This window comes from Muscardinus avellanarius, assembly GCF_963383645.1.
Source record: "Muscardinus avellanarius genome assembly, chromosome: 18".
Taxonomy (NCBI): Eukaryota; Metazoa; Chordata; class Mammalia; order Rodentia; family Gliridae; genus Muscardinus; species Muscardinus avellanarius.
Genome location: NC_137804.1, coordinates 31651293 through 31665482, shown reverse-complemented (window position 1 = coordinate 31665482; position 14190 = coordinate 31651293). Strand labels below are relative to the sequence as shown.

General features: G+C 47.7%; 1 protein-coding gene across 1 annotated transcript in view; it reads left to right on the top strand.

Moving 5' to 3' along the window:
- Positions 1-10208: 10208 nt before the first annotated feature.
- Positions 10209-14190, top strand: part of ACOX2 (acyl-CoA oxidase 2) — a gene marked incomplete at both ends in the record, with an annotated part of 44538 nt that continues 40556 nt past the window's right edge. The window contains 4 exons of the mRNA XM_080715814.1: positions 10209-10368; positions 11061-11223; positions 11421-11572; positions 11930-12037. Coding sequence (XP_080571940.1) covers positions 10209-10368; positions 11061-11223; positions 11421-11572; positions 11930-12037 — 583 coding nt within the window. The remainder of the gene's footprint in view (positions 10369-11060; positions 11224-11420; positions 11573-11929; positions 12038-14190) is intronic.

The following is a 14190-nucleotide window of genomic DNA, read 5'->3' as shown; positions in this document are numbered from 1 at the left end:
AATTATCAAAAATCAAAGACAAAGAAAGTTTCCTGAAATTAACTAGAGAAGATAAGAGTGCAATCCAGCTGTCAACAGATTTCTTGTGTGGGAGAGGGAGGTGCTAGAGATTAAACCCAGAGGCATTCTGCATTTGAACTACACTCTCAGCCCAGTTTTTGTTCTGTTAGCTTAAGCAGTTTTATTATTACAAAGACAGAAAGAAGAAACAGAAATTGAAGCACTACACCAGAGGGAGTGTAGTGGAGTAACTTGAAAATAAGTTAAGGAAGTTTTTGGATACAGAACAGTTTTTATAAAGATACATAATTGTTTATCTTGCTCAACTGATAATCTTCTGACCCAACTAGATCCGCCCCTTCTCTGGGGCAAATCTTTTGATGCAGGGATTCACTATCTTACATCCTGATTGACCAAAAGTCTTCTTCATATAAGTATTAGCTCAAATCTTTAAGACCCCTAAAATGTGTTACTTCGATAAGCAGGTATCTCTTGAAGGTTTGTGCCCTCCTCCCACATCCTAGTCTGTCTGCTAGAAGTTACTTGCCTTTAAAATGCAAAGGCCCTGGGCTCCCTCTATTTCCTTGCTAATCCCCCTTGCTGCCTGGAACTCTGCAAGGTCCCTTCCCTGTCTGAGTGCTTGTCTGTGGCCAAGCTCTGACTTTCTAATACCAAAGCTATTTTCAAATACATTTTGAAGCAATTTCTCAATACCAGCACAGGTATAGCTCAGAGGTAGAATGTCTCTGGATTCAATCCCCAGTACCACAAATAAAAAAGAAAAAAGAAAAAAGAAAAGATAAAGACTTTCTCAAAACATTTAGGAGAATAAAACTCACTGGTAAATATAAGAACATAGTCAAATTAAGGATATTCTAATTCTGCAACAGTAGTATGCAAATCATGTATGTCTAGTAGAGAGGTTAAAAGACAAACTACGAGCCGGGCGTGGTGGTGCACACTTGTAATCCCAGCATTTGGGAGGCTGAGACAGGAGGATCTGGTTTGCCAACAGTCTCAGCTGCTTAGTGAGGCCCTTTGCAAATTAGTGAGACCCTGTTTCAAAATAAAAAATAAAAAATAAAAATAGGGCTGGGGGTGTTGCTCAGAGGTAGAATGCCCCTGGGTTCCATCCCCAGTACTGAGAAGAAAAAAAATAAGTGTACCTGGATGTTATGGTGCATGCTTATAAGGCCAGTACTTGGGAGGCTGAGGCAGGAAGATCACAGGTTCACAGCCAGCCTCAGCTACTTAGCAAGGCCCTCTGCAACTAATAAGATCCTGTTTCAAAGTAAAAAAAAAAAAAAAAAAAAAAAAAAAAAAAAAAAAAAAAATCAAAAGGGCTGGGTATGTATCTTGAAGGTAGAATGCTTCTGGGTTCAATCCCCAATACCATGCGAGAGAAAGAGAGAGAGAGGAAAAAGAGAAGGAAAAATCCACACTAAAAAACATTTACCTGTCTACACAAGTTTTTGTCCTATTTTGATGTATGAATACAGTGCACCAATAAAAAATTAAAAAAAATAAAAAATAATAAAAAAGACATTTACCTGACCAATATTCTTCAAAGTACTGAGTTCTGAGTTCATAAAAGACAAAAAGAAAGAACCATATAATTTGGTATAGACATTGTGACTAAATGCAACATGGGGTCCTAAGTTGTATCCTGCACAGGTGAAAGGACCTTAGTGGGAAAACTGGTAAAACTCAGTGTGCAGTAAAGGGCTAACTTACCGTATTTCAAACCCTGTACATGCCAAAGAAAAGACTGCCTTTGAGGAGCCCTGGGAGACAACCTCTGAGATCTTAGGCTCTCCTACCTGAAAAGAGTGGCATTGTGCACCTGGGGCTTGGGGCCAGCCAGGCAGTCTCTCCTACCAGTTATTGCTATAGGCAACCCTGGGACCATACTCTCTCAGTTTGACCTCTGCAGGGGCTCAAGGTCAGCCACACCAGCATCCCGTGCCTCTGGGACTGGTCACAAAATAACTGGACATCGAGACTCAAGTGAGCGTCCCAAGCAGTTGGTGTAGGCACACGTCATTGCTGGAGAACTGCAGGCTGTCTGTGCCCCCCGAGAGCTGGCGTCTCACCTGCTCCGCGCCCCACGCCTGGCACTTTTCCCCTTGTGACTCTAATCTGCATCCTTTCGCTATAACAAGCCACAACCACAAGTGTAGACATTCTGAGTTTAGAGTCTTTCTAGCACATCACTGCACCTGAAGCTGATTTTGGAGATACTCTGACACATTCAAATAAATTCTGAAGATTAGTTAATAGTAATGTGTCATTGTTAATTGCTTGATTAATTGGACCATGGTTATAGAAGATGTTAATATTTGAGGTGAATGAATGCAGGAAGAGAAATAAGAAAGCAGGATATTAGAATTAAAGTAGGACCATTGTAGAAGTAAGAGAGTAACAAAACATGTAAGAGTGCTGTGAGGAAACATTCCCTTCTCCTGATAAAATTAAAATGTGAAGACATAGAATTAACTTAAAATAAAACTGCGAGTCTCTGCTTCGGTAACCCCACTTGCCAAATATAAAGTACAACTTATAAGTTCCTGCTTATGATAACTGCCTGAGTTCTGGCTTCTGTGAAACTGCTTGCTTATATCCCAGCTACCTTAATGTTAAAAGTTGTTTTATTTTAAAACCTAAGTTACTATTAGAAATTATTTTAAGGATATTACTAAAGTTTGAAATATTTTAAAACAGTATAAAGTAGTTTAGAGAGTGAAGCTATTTTTCTTGGAAGTGAGTCCCAAGCTCGCCACAACCTTATCTAAAGGAAACACCCGGACAGTTCCTCAAACGGTCAGTACTCGAGCTGAAGGTTGCCATAGTAACCAAGCATGAAAGAGAAAGTCACTCCTTGGCGGGCGGTGACGTAGAAAGGCTGTCCTTTAAAACTATTTGCTGTGATTCAAGTGTGTGTGTGCTTTCTTTTGAAATCATTGGTTGTACTTGTTTACCTTTTTATTTGATTGGTTGTATCCTACTTTTTGGCGGGCTGTGACGTGTGTAACCACCCCTCCAGGGGCTATAAATATAGAGCCTGAAGTGTGCTCGGGGTCGACTCTGACCACTCGCTCTCTGTTGGTGAGGCTGGACGTTGGCTCGGCCAGGGCACTCCCTGGTAGCCACCCGGACAGTCCTCAAACCACAGGCGGGCTTGTAAAAGAGCTTCGACCACTGGCTAGCCAGTACAAAAGAGCTGCAGCATAATAAAAACTCTGCCTGTGTGTTACATCCTCGGTGAGTTCTTCGTTATTTGGGCAAGGGGGCGCATCTCGGACCCTAACAGAGGGAGTCAGGTAAAGGGCATATTGGAACTCTGAACCATGTGCTGCAAATTTTTGCAGTTATTTCAAAATAAAAACTTAAAGACCAAGAAGACAGCCAGGCAAGGTAGCACACACTTGTAATTCAAGTCCTTGGGAGGCTGAGACAGGAGGATTGAAGGTTTGAGGCTAGACTTAACAACTTAGTGAGGCCCTTCATAACTTAGTGAGATCCTGTTTCAAAATAAAACAATAAAATAGGGGTGGGGGTGTATCTCAGAGGTATAATACCCTTGGGTTTCACCCCCAAACCACACACACACACAAAAAAACAAGAAGATATGAAACGCTCATCATTAAAGATGGGTATTAAGTACACGTGGGTTCATTATATTACTCTTTCTACTTTCCCACAGGTTTGAAATTTTTCATAATTAAAAAAAAAAGCTAGATGCAGTGCAAACAACTATAATCCCAATACTTGGGAGACAGGAGACAGGAAGATCACAGATTCAAGGCCAGCCTCTGGAACTTAGCAAGACCCGCAGCAACTTAGGGAGACCCTGCTTGAAAATTTTAAAAAAGGGCTGGGTATAGACTGGCAGTAGCGTGCCTCTGGGTTTAATCCCCAGTACAAACACAAAACAAACAAACAAACAAACAAACAAACCCACTTTTTTATCCTAAAGAATCTAATAGTTTGGTACAACTAAATAGTTTGGTGCAATTAAAATGATCACATCCAAATATCCAGAGCCAGGCCAGCTCCAAAGTTGATGGAAAAATAACTTAAAAGCAAGTTTACTGAGATGTGGAAACTATGAGGCAAATTAAGTAATTCTGCATCAGCAGCGATTGGACCCGTCCTTAGCCAAGGTCAGATTTGAGGCCAGAACTTCCGTCTCCAAGCAGCAGGTGAAGGCCACCTACGCTGCAGACACCTCCCTGTGGGCAGCACTGCCACCAGTGACGGGGGCTGCCGAGCCCAGGCCCTGCAGGACCAGCAGGACCTACTGGTGATAAGTCCCCAAGCCTCCTGCTGACACGAGCTAGACACAGCCCAGGGACCAGGCGGGACTCGGCCTCAGATGTCCTACCAGGACAAGAATCCAGCTCTCTTTATCTTTGTTCCAATCTGGCACAGATGTACTAATAGATTACCTTTGTTGTCCAAGACTTGGTTCAAATTCCAGGTCTGTAATTCAACTATTGTGCAAACTGGGGCATGTGACAACCAGTCTCGGAAGGTTTCCTTACCAGCAAAATGGCAAGCTGCGTCTGCACCCAGCTGTCCTGGCTTCTAATCCCCCAGGGCTGCTAAAAGTAAAGGAACCTCTAAGCACCCATCCCACGCACGGAGCGCAGGCTCCCCTAGGGGTTGTCAGCACAACGGGCAATATTCTGCAGGTGTTCTGCAAACACAAGCCAGGTCTCATAGCAGAAAGCCAGGAGAGGGGGAAATCCTTTCACCTTGGAGAAAATCCTCTGCCACAGCTTGACCTGAAGGGAGCCTGCCAGACTCCTGTAATGTAAACAGGTTGAAGTCCCTGAAGGAAGGCACAGCAGAGGAGCCATGAGGACCAAGCAGGGGGTTCATTTTGGAAACAACTGGGGTACACAGATTTGAGCACAAGTCTCAAAGAAATCCCCAGCTCAAAGAAATCCCCAGCTTTGAGACTGGATGGCTGCATGATCCCAGCAAACCTCCCAGGGCAGCTCCCCTGCCGGGAACAACAGGCCACCTGGCACTTGGGAGTTAGGAGAGGCGCTTGCGGCTGGAGCCAGCAGAGTCACCCTGCAGCGGTGCAATCAGACTTCTGCACCAGCCACGCGGGGGGAGGGGAAGGGGCTGCACTTCTGGGAGAGCTGGCCTGCAGTCAGTCTAGCCTAGGCCTTCGCTCTGGACAGAGGTGAGTCCGGGAGTCAGGGAAGGGGAAGGACTGGGAGATCCCTGAGAAGGTGACACCGGGGATGGCCCAGGCCGCGGCTCAGAGTGCTGCCTTCTCTCTGGCTTTTTTTTTTTTTTTTTTTTTTTTAACCAGGAGCCTCCTGCAGGAAGGCCCTGCACTGAACGTTAGGCTGAACCAGAGATCCTGCTCTCTTATACTTTATATGGAAGACAGCAATAAACAAAAATGTAATAAGTGATTTCATTATCTTGCATATTAGGAGGCAGTGGTGCACACCTGTACTTAGGAGACTACGACAGAAGGATCACAGGTTCAAGACCAGCCTCAGCAACTTAGCGAGATTCTCCGCAACTTAGCGAGACCCTGTTTAAAAAAAAAAAAAAAAAAAGCCTGGCATGGTAGCACACACCTGTAACCCCAGTATTTTGAAGGCTCAGACAGGAGGATCACAAGTTTAAGACCAGCCTCAGCAACTTAGGCTCTCAGCAACCTATCAAGACCCTATTTTAAGAAATAAAAATAAAAATAGAGCTAGGGGTATAGCTTAGAGGTAGAATCCCCAGTACCACAAAAAATAATAATGAATAAATATAAAAATAGCAGGGTGTGGTGGCAAACACCTGCAATCCCAGTACTTGCGAGACTAAAACAGGATGATTGCAGGTTCAAAGCCAGCCTAGCAATTTAGTGAGATGTTTTCAAATAAAAAATAAAATAGGGCTGGGGGGTATAGCTCAGAGGTAGAATGCTTCTAGGTTCATTCCCCACTGAGAGAGACAGAGAGAGAGAGAGAGAGAGAGAGAGAGAGAGAGAGAGAATGAGAATGAATAAGAGTAGAATAAGTGGAATAATGTGAAGACAGGACTGTGGCGGGCTTGGGGTGTCACAGTATCTGTGACACCTGGGGAAGGGCGCCCTGGGCAGAGGCACAGCTGGGCAGAGGTGGGGGTGCGGTGGGGGTGGGAACAGGCAGCCGACAATGGAAGTCAGAATGAGGGGGCTGGGAGGGGGACGGTGTTGGGAAGAAGCAGAGGAGACACATAGGTGGCTCAGCGGGATTCCAGGCTGTGATGGGGACTTCGTGGACAGGCTCCTTGTCAGCTCCCACAGCCCTGCTTCAGAAACCTGCACAGGAATCCTACTTGCTATCTGTGCCGTGACTAACAAAGTCCCTCCCTTCCCAAAGCCCCTGTCTTCTCTATAAAATGGTCATAACAAATGGAGCCACCAAGGCCTGGTGTGGTGTACACACCTGTAATCCTAGTACTTGGGAGGCTGAGACAAGAGGATCACAGGTTCAAAGCCAGCCTCAACTCAGCAACTTATCAAGACCCTCAGCAACCTAGTGAGACTCTGTATCCAAATAAAAATAGGGCTGGGGGTATAGCTTGGAAGTAGAATGCAACATACACACACGCGCGCGCGCGCGTACACACACACACACACACACACACACACACAAAATGGAGTCACCATATATCCCAGCTATACCACTCCTCGGTATCTTTCCAAAAGAATTAAAGTCAGCATGGTATAGTAATACATCCATACCCATGTTTATAGACGCACCATTCATAATAGCCAAGTTATGAACCAGCCTAGGTGTCTGAACAGACAAATGGATAAAGAAAATGTGTTACATACACAATAGAGTTGTTTCTTTGTTTCTTTGTTTGTTTGTTTGTTTGCAGTACTGGGGATGGAACCCAGGGGCATTCCACCTCCAAGCTACACCCCCAGCCCCATTTTTTTTTAAATTCTTTATTATGTAACAAGGTCTCACTGAGTTGCGGAGGGCCTCACTAAGTAGCTGAGGCTAGCCATGAAGCACTACCCTCCTGTCTCAGCCTCCCAAATGCTGGTGGCACACAAGCCAAGTGTGTGCCACCACACCGGGCTACAGTGGAGTTTTATTCAGCCATAAAGATCAAAATTATCAGTTGGGCATGGTGGTGCATGCCTGCAATCCCAGTACTTGGGAGGCTGAAACAGGAGGATTGTAGGTTCAAGGACAGCCTCAGCAAGTAGTGAGACTCTCATCAACCTAGCGAGACCTTTTTTTCTAAATAAAAATAAAATAGAGCTGGGATTGTAGCTTGGAGATAGAATGCTCTTGGGTTCAATCTTCTGCAGCCCCCCCCCAAAGAACAAATAATGTCATTTGAAAAAAATGAATGGAACAGGAGGGCACTATGTCAAGTGAAGTAAGCCAGGCTCAGAAAACCAAAGCTTTATGTTTTCTTTTACATGTGAAAGCTAGAGAGAAAAAGGGAAAGAGCGAAGGGTGTCTCGGGATAATAAAAGGGAGAGCAGTAAAGTAGAGGGATGGGTCCAGGGGAGGGAGGAGGGGAAAGAAAGTGGGGGGACTGGGGAATGAAATGACCAAATTATATATATACAAGTACAAATATGTAACAACAAATCCCACTATTGTAAATGATCATAATGCACCAATAAAAATACTATGCTGAGCCAGGCATGGTGGCACATACCTACAAGGCTGAGACAGGAGGATTGCAGGCTCAAGGCCAGCCTCAACAACTTACTGACCCTGTTTCAATATAAAAATGAAACAGAGCTGGGGTTGTATATGAGAGTTAGAACACCCTGGGTTCAATCTTTAGAACCAAAAAAATAAGCAATCTCATAATAAAATTTTCTTAAGCGGTCTAATGGTAGCCTAGCGCTTCCTAGGGCTGAGGGGAAGGAGCGGGGCGGAGGCGTGCGGCCGGCCTCCTGGGACCCTGTGCCCCCTCCACCTGCTCACTGCCTCGGGTGAGTAAATCAAAATGTCCCTAGCACTAATAACTCCCCAAGGGGTTCCTGGTCTTCCCAGGGGTGCTCTTCCCAGTTCAGAGACGTGGGGCGAATGCTGGGGCTCACTGGGACACCAGGGGCGAAGGGCAGAGGCGAGCGGAGGCAGCTCAGTGCAGGACACTCGCAGACACTACTCGTTCCGTGTTCTTGCACAGAGGCTGCAGCTGAAAGCTGCCACTGGAGAGAAGTCTCTCTCACATGGAAATGGCTCAGAGTCAGAAATGATCATTTAGAGAAATTTACTCTATGTAATATTTAATATTCGGGGTGGGTGGCTGGAGGAGGAGAGTGCAAATCCCCCGCCCCTGCAGCCAGCGCTTTTCTTTTATAGAAGGTTTAAACAAGAAATCATAAAAAAAAAATTGCAGACAGGAGCCAGCAAATTGTCATGAGTCAAGATAAGGAAAGACAGCAGGGCAGTCACAGGACAAGCCTAGAGGACAGAAACACCAAACATTACGGTAGCAGACGGAGAGACATCAAAGTCCACGCTCTTATTGATTCTGTCAGGTCCCTGGGAAGCCTGTCCAGTTGCGGACAAATTCCACCCAGCCCGCACTGTGTACACAGCCGAGCCGGTCGAGATGGTAATCTCAGCTGTGCAGCCAAGATGGCTCCCAGCACAGGAGCAAATGGGGAGGGTGGGCGGGCGTGGCAGAGAATCCATCCCCCACACAGAGGGCATCGAGGAGCCGATTTCATGCTAGGCAAGAAACCATGTGACTTGCACCCAACAGCCCACCTTGGAAGCTGGGAGAACAGGCTCTTAAGAGGTACAAGCCGTGTGAACAGTGATGGTGGCTGGGGGCAGCCAAGGAGGGGATGAGGAGCAACTTGAATTTGAGACCTGGGAAGCAGGACAGACTGCACCTGATGGTTGCCTCTCTGTGAAGGATGGGAGCTTCCTTTTTTTTTTTTTTTTTTTGGCACCAGGGATTGAACTCAGGGGCATTCTATCTCCAAGCCCTTTTTAGGGGTGTGTGTGTGTGTGTGTGTGTGTGTGTGTGTGTGTGTGTGTGGTACTGGGGTTCCTGGAAGCCCTCTACCTCCGGGCTACACTCCCAGACCTATTTTTTTTTATATATATTTGTATTTGGAAACGGTCTCTTAAGCCAGCACGACTGGCTTCGAACCTTCACGATCCTCCTGTCTCCGCCTCCCAAGCGTGGGGATTACAAGCGTGTGCCACCATGCCCGTCGTTAGTTTTTGTTTTGAAACAGGATCTTGTAAGTTGCTGAAGTGGGCCTCAAGCCTGTAACCCATCTGTCTCAGCCTCCAAAGGAGTGGGATTCCAGGCCTGTGCCACCATATCTGACTAGGAATGACAGCTCCTGAGAGGCCAGGAGTTTTGCCTGGAGGAGTCAGGGCTCTCCCAGCTATGGAGGACACACTGGGTCCCAGGAGACACTTCCCAGGCAGAGAGCAAGCTTCCCCACATAGCACGCTTCAGAGCTCACAGAAATGGGGCAGGAGGAGCTGGGGGCTGGAGAGCAGGTCACTGGGAAGTCAAGGTCTCCACAGGAGCGTGGCCACAGCACAATGTGAACAGCATGTGCTCTGAAGTCAGACCGCACCCAATCCTGGCCACCTCCAGCTGTGTGGCCAGGGGCCACTCGACCTCTCCAAGGGCACTCTGTTCCCATGTGACCTCCACCAACCTCATGAGGACCCCCAGACCACACTCATAACACGAACTGCAGCAGGAGCACCAGTCAGACCCCAAACAAGTCTTGGCTGACATGCATTAAATGAATACATACTAGCCGGGCGTGGTGGTGCACGCTTGTAATCCCAGCGCTTGGGAGGCGGAGACAGGAGGATTGCGCAGGTTCGATGCCAGCCTTGCTGGCTTAAGAGATCCTGTTTCCAAATAAAAATGTATAAAAATAGGTCTGGGAGTGTAGCCCGGAGGTAGAAGGGTTTCCAGGAACCCCAATAGCACACACACACACACACACACACACACACAAATAATAATACATACTAGACAATGACTCATACTGTGCCTGGGCAATGCTGGCCACAGCAGTGGCTATGGGGAAGTGGGGTGCTGGGGCAGGTGGGAATCTACTGACAGGTACTTCTGGCCCTTCCTTTTGCACACAGGATCTTGTGTCTGCTCCGTGCTCAGAACAAACCTCAGAAGCAGCTAGGCCAAGAACCTTCCTGGGCAGCAGGCAGACCCAGAGCAGGATGGGTAGCCCAGTGCACCGAGTGTCGATGGGAGACGCCTGGAGCCAGCGAGTGCACCCTGACATGGACAGTGAGAGGTGTGTGCAGTCCTTCGACGTGGAGCGACTCATCAACATCCTCGACGGAGGTGCCCAGAACACCATGCTCCGGAGGAAAGTTGGTAGGAGGAGGCTGGGGGTTGAATGTCTGCTCTGCCCCCACATCTTAGAAGAGCTTTCAGCCTTCAGCTAGGCGTGGTGGCACACACTTGTAATCCCCGTACTTAGGAAGCTGAGACAGAAGAATGACAAGTTCATGGGCAGCCTCAGCAACTTGTGAGGCTCTCTGCAACTTAGGGAGCCCCTGTTTCAAGATAAAGAATAAAATCGGCTGGGGGTGTAGTTCAGGGGTAGAATCCTCCTGGGTTTAAAAAAAAAAAAAAAGTCTTTCACTAGCGGATGCACCTTAAATAAAAATTGGCCTTTGAAATGATTCATTCCTTGGGCCCTAAATCTCCCTCCCCCCTTTGGTGGTGCTAGGGATCAAACCCAGTGCCTTGCACATGCCAGGAAGCACTCTACCGCTGAGGTACACCCCCAGCCCCAGAGATTCATTCTTTTGGACTATAAAGGCGTAATAGACATTCCACATAACTGACAGAAGAGTCCTAGGCAGCTGGTCTTAGTTCTGCCACTGCATACTTCTGTAACCTTAGACCATATTTCCTACCTTGGGGCCTCAACAGTCCCATCTGTAAAATGATGATAATGTCTAAATTCCTTTCCAGGTCCATAAGGCAGGTGAGTAAGAAAATTCGGGAGTGCCAGAAATTTCACCCAAGCCCCCAAGTCCTCTGCTTTCTTTCCCTTTCAGAAAGCCTCATCTATAGTGACCCAGTGTCAAACCTCAAGGACATTTATTTCATGACCCGGAATGAGCGTTATGGGGCCTCCCTGCGTAGGAGATTATACGTACGCGGGATAGCGCGGCGCTTCGGCTGGGCGGAGGATGGCTGTGAAATTCTCTACGCTTTCAGGTTCTCACTCTGGGGCAGCCCCACCAGAGAGGAATCCACCTGGGACCCCTGCAACCCCAGCCCCAAGAGCCACTTTCCCCAACAGAGGCAGAGTTTATTGAGCAACAGGATGGCAGCTCCCTCCCTCCTGCATCCAGGCCAAGGCACCTGTGCCCTGTCTTCAACAGGCTACTAACCACAGCATCTCTCCCACACAGAGCTCTTTCCGGAGAAATGGCCTTAAATTTACACTATGTCTTCATGAATGCCCTTCGGAGCCTGGGCTCAGAGGAGCAGATTGCCAAATGGGGCCCGCTCTGTGAGGACTTCCAGATCATCACAACATACGCCCAGACAGAACTAGGACACGGTGAGCAAGGGCTGCCACGTGCAGTGCTTGGGTTGTGCCCTGTATAACTCCCAAGGGCAGTTCACATCTCATGGACTTGAATACTTAATTTGAAAACATACCAGCAGGTGACAGTCCGGGGTCTTGAGGATGGGAATGCCTTTTTCTAACTGGCACGAATATATTGCACGCCCCCCCCCCCCCATGGGGCAAGTCATTTCTTCTGGAAGCATCAGCATACATCCCTGTGTGTTCCCATACGGCCCACAGATAATAGGGGAGAGATGGCTGAGAACACAGAGGGGAACTGACACCCTATTCCATTCAGGCTGGTGCCTGAGGGCCCAGGCCTACCTACAAGCACTCCTTGATTCCCAGGGACATACCTTCAAGGCCTGGAGACTGAAGCCACTTATGATGCAGCCACCCAGGAGTTTGTGATCCACAGCCCCACGAAGACTGCTGCCAAGTGGTGGCCTGGGGACTGTAAGTATCACCCATCCCCTTCCCATCTCTCCCCAAGGAGAACGGTATGGAGAGCACGGCCTCGCTGTCCAGTGGCCTCAGGTGGATTTCCTGTCCTCAGCTGGTCCCCTTGGGCAAGCCAGCTCACCTCCCCAAAGCAGGTAGCACAGAAAGCCTTTCCAAGTGAGTAGCCGGGGTCCCCTGGGAACTGTGGCACAGATGAGGAAATTGGCCCAGCCTTTGAGGGATGAGAGACAAGGCTGCACGTGCACATATGTGTGTATGGCACGTGTGCACACTCAGCCTGGTCCCCAGCACTCCCCACAACCCAGTTGCCTGGCATCTCCAAGGGTGTGATAACACTCGCCCCCAGCCAGCCAGAGCACGGGCCCTGTGGACAGACAGTGCTTCAGTCGTACTCTCCCCTTTGGGATCCAAACTTGACACATAACACTTAGAGAAAGAGATACACACACACACACACACACACACACACACACACACACACGTGTGTGTGTGTATATATATATACACACACAAGTCCTCAGGCAGAAAGCAGAGAAAGCAAGGAGGGAGTGAGGGAGATAGTTCCCAAGGCCATGCCCCCAGGCACCCACCTCCAAGCATGGCTGCTTCTAGAGCTTGAGGTCCCACAGCTACTTTACCTTTTTTTTTTAGTGAAAACATATTTTAGCAAAGCCATGTTATAACATGCTTTTCCAAACCAAATATTAAAATATTTAATTTTAATCATTTTTTAAATTCTACATGCATTTTTTTTGGTGGGTCTGGGAATGGAACCCAGAGGCATTTGACCTCCGAGCTACACCCCCTACCCAATTTTTTATTCTTTATTTTAAAACAGGGTCTCACTGAGTTGCGGAGGGCCTCACTAAGTAGCTGGGGCTGGCTTCAAACCTGTGCGATCCTCCTGTCTCAGTCTCCCAAGTACTGGGATTACAAGCGTGTGCCACCACGCCCGGCTACAGTTATATTCTTTTTTTTTTTTTTTTTTCCGGGTTTGGGGATGGAACCCAGGGGCATATGACCTCCGAGCTACACCCTCTGCCCCATTTTTTATTCTTTTATTTTGAAACAGGATCTCACTAAGTTGCAGAGGGCCTCACTAAGTAGCTGAGGCTGTCTGCGAACCGCAATCCTCCAGTCTCAGCCTCCCGAATGCTGGGATTACAAGTGTGTGCCACCACGCCCGGCTTCAGTTATATTCTTAAAAGAGAGAAATAATCAAATTCCAGTCTGTACATCTTATAAATATTTTACATTTATACAGACAGCTTTAGAGTTCATGTGGTAGGCAGTATCTAAAAAGCAGGTACTAAATCTCAAAAACATTTAAATATAGTGTCTTCTTTAAACCATAACACATGGATAGGGGAAAAAAATGCCCTCCCTCTCCTTGCCCATGACACTTAGGCCACCACCAGTTCCAACTGGGTGGCCACAGCGTGGCCGTCACACCAAGTGGCTCCGAGGCACAGTGATTGGCCAGGATCTGAGAAGGGATCCCAACAAGGTGCCCTTCCTTGGGCTTGGGAGTTCAACTCTGAGGACACATCTGTAGCACTGGGGGACCCCGTGAGCAAATGCCAGGTGTGGTGGATAGATCAAACAAACGCAGGAGGAAGGTGACAGAGAGGTGAGAGAGACAAGAGGGAGACAGTGAATGAAGAAATGAATGACCACTACCAAAACTGCAGAGAGCTAGGCGTGGTGGTGCTCACTTGTAATCCCAGTACCTGGGCAGCTGAGACAGGAGGAACGCAAGTTCACAGCCAGCCTCAGCAACTTAGTGAGGCCCTCTGCAACTTAGTGAGACCCTGTTTCCAAATAAAGAATAAAAATAGAGCTGGGGCTTTGGCTTGGAGATAGAATGCCTGTGGGTTCAATCCTCAGTAACACACACACACACACACACACACACACACACACTCACACACACACACACACACACATTCACACACAAAACTGCAGAGAAGCTGAGAGTGGTGGTTCATGCCTGTAATCCTAGTACTTGGGAGGCTGAGACAGGAGGATCTCAGGTTGGAGGCCAGCCTCAGCAACGTAAGGAGACCCTCAACAACTTAGCAAGGCCCTGTTTCAAAATAAAAATGGACTGGGGGTTGGTTCAGCAGTAGAATGGCCCTAGATTCAAT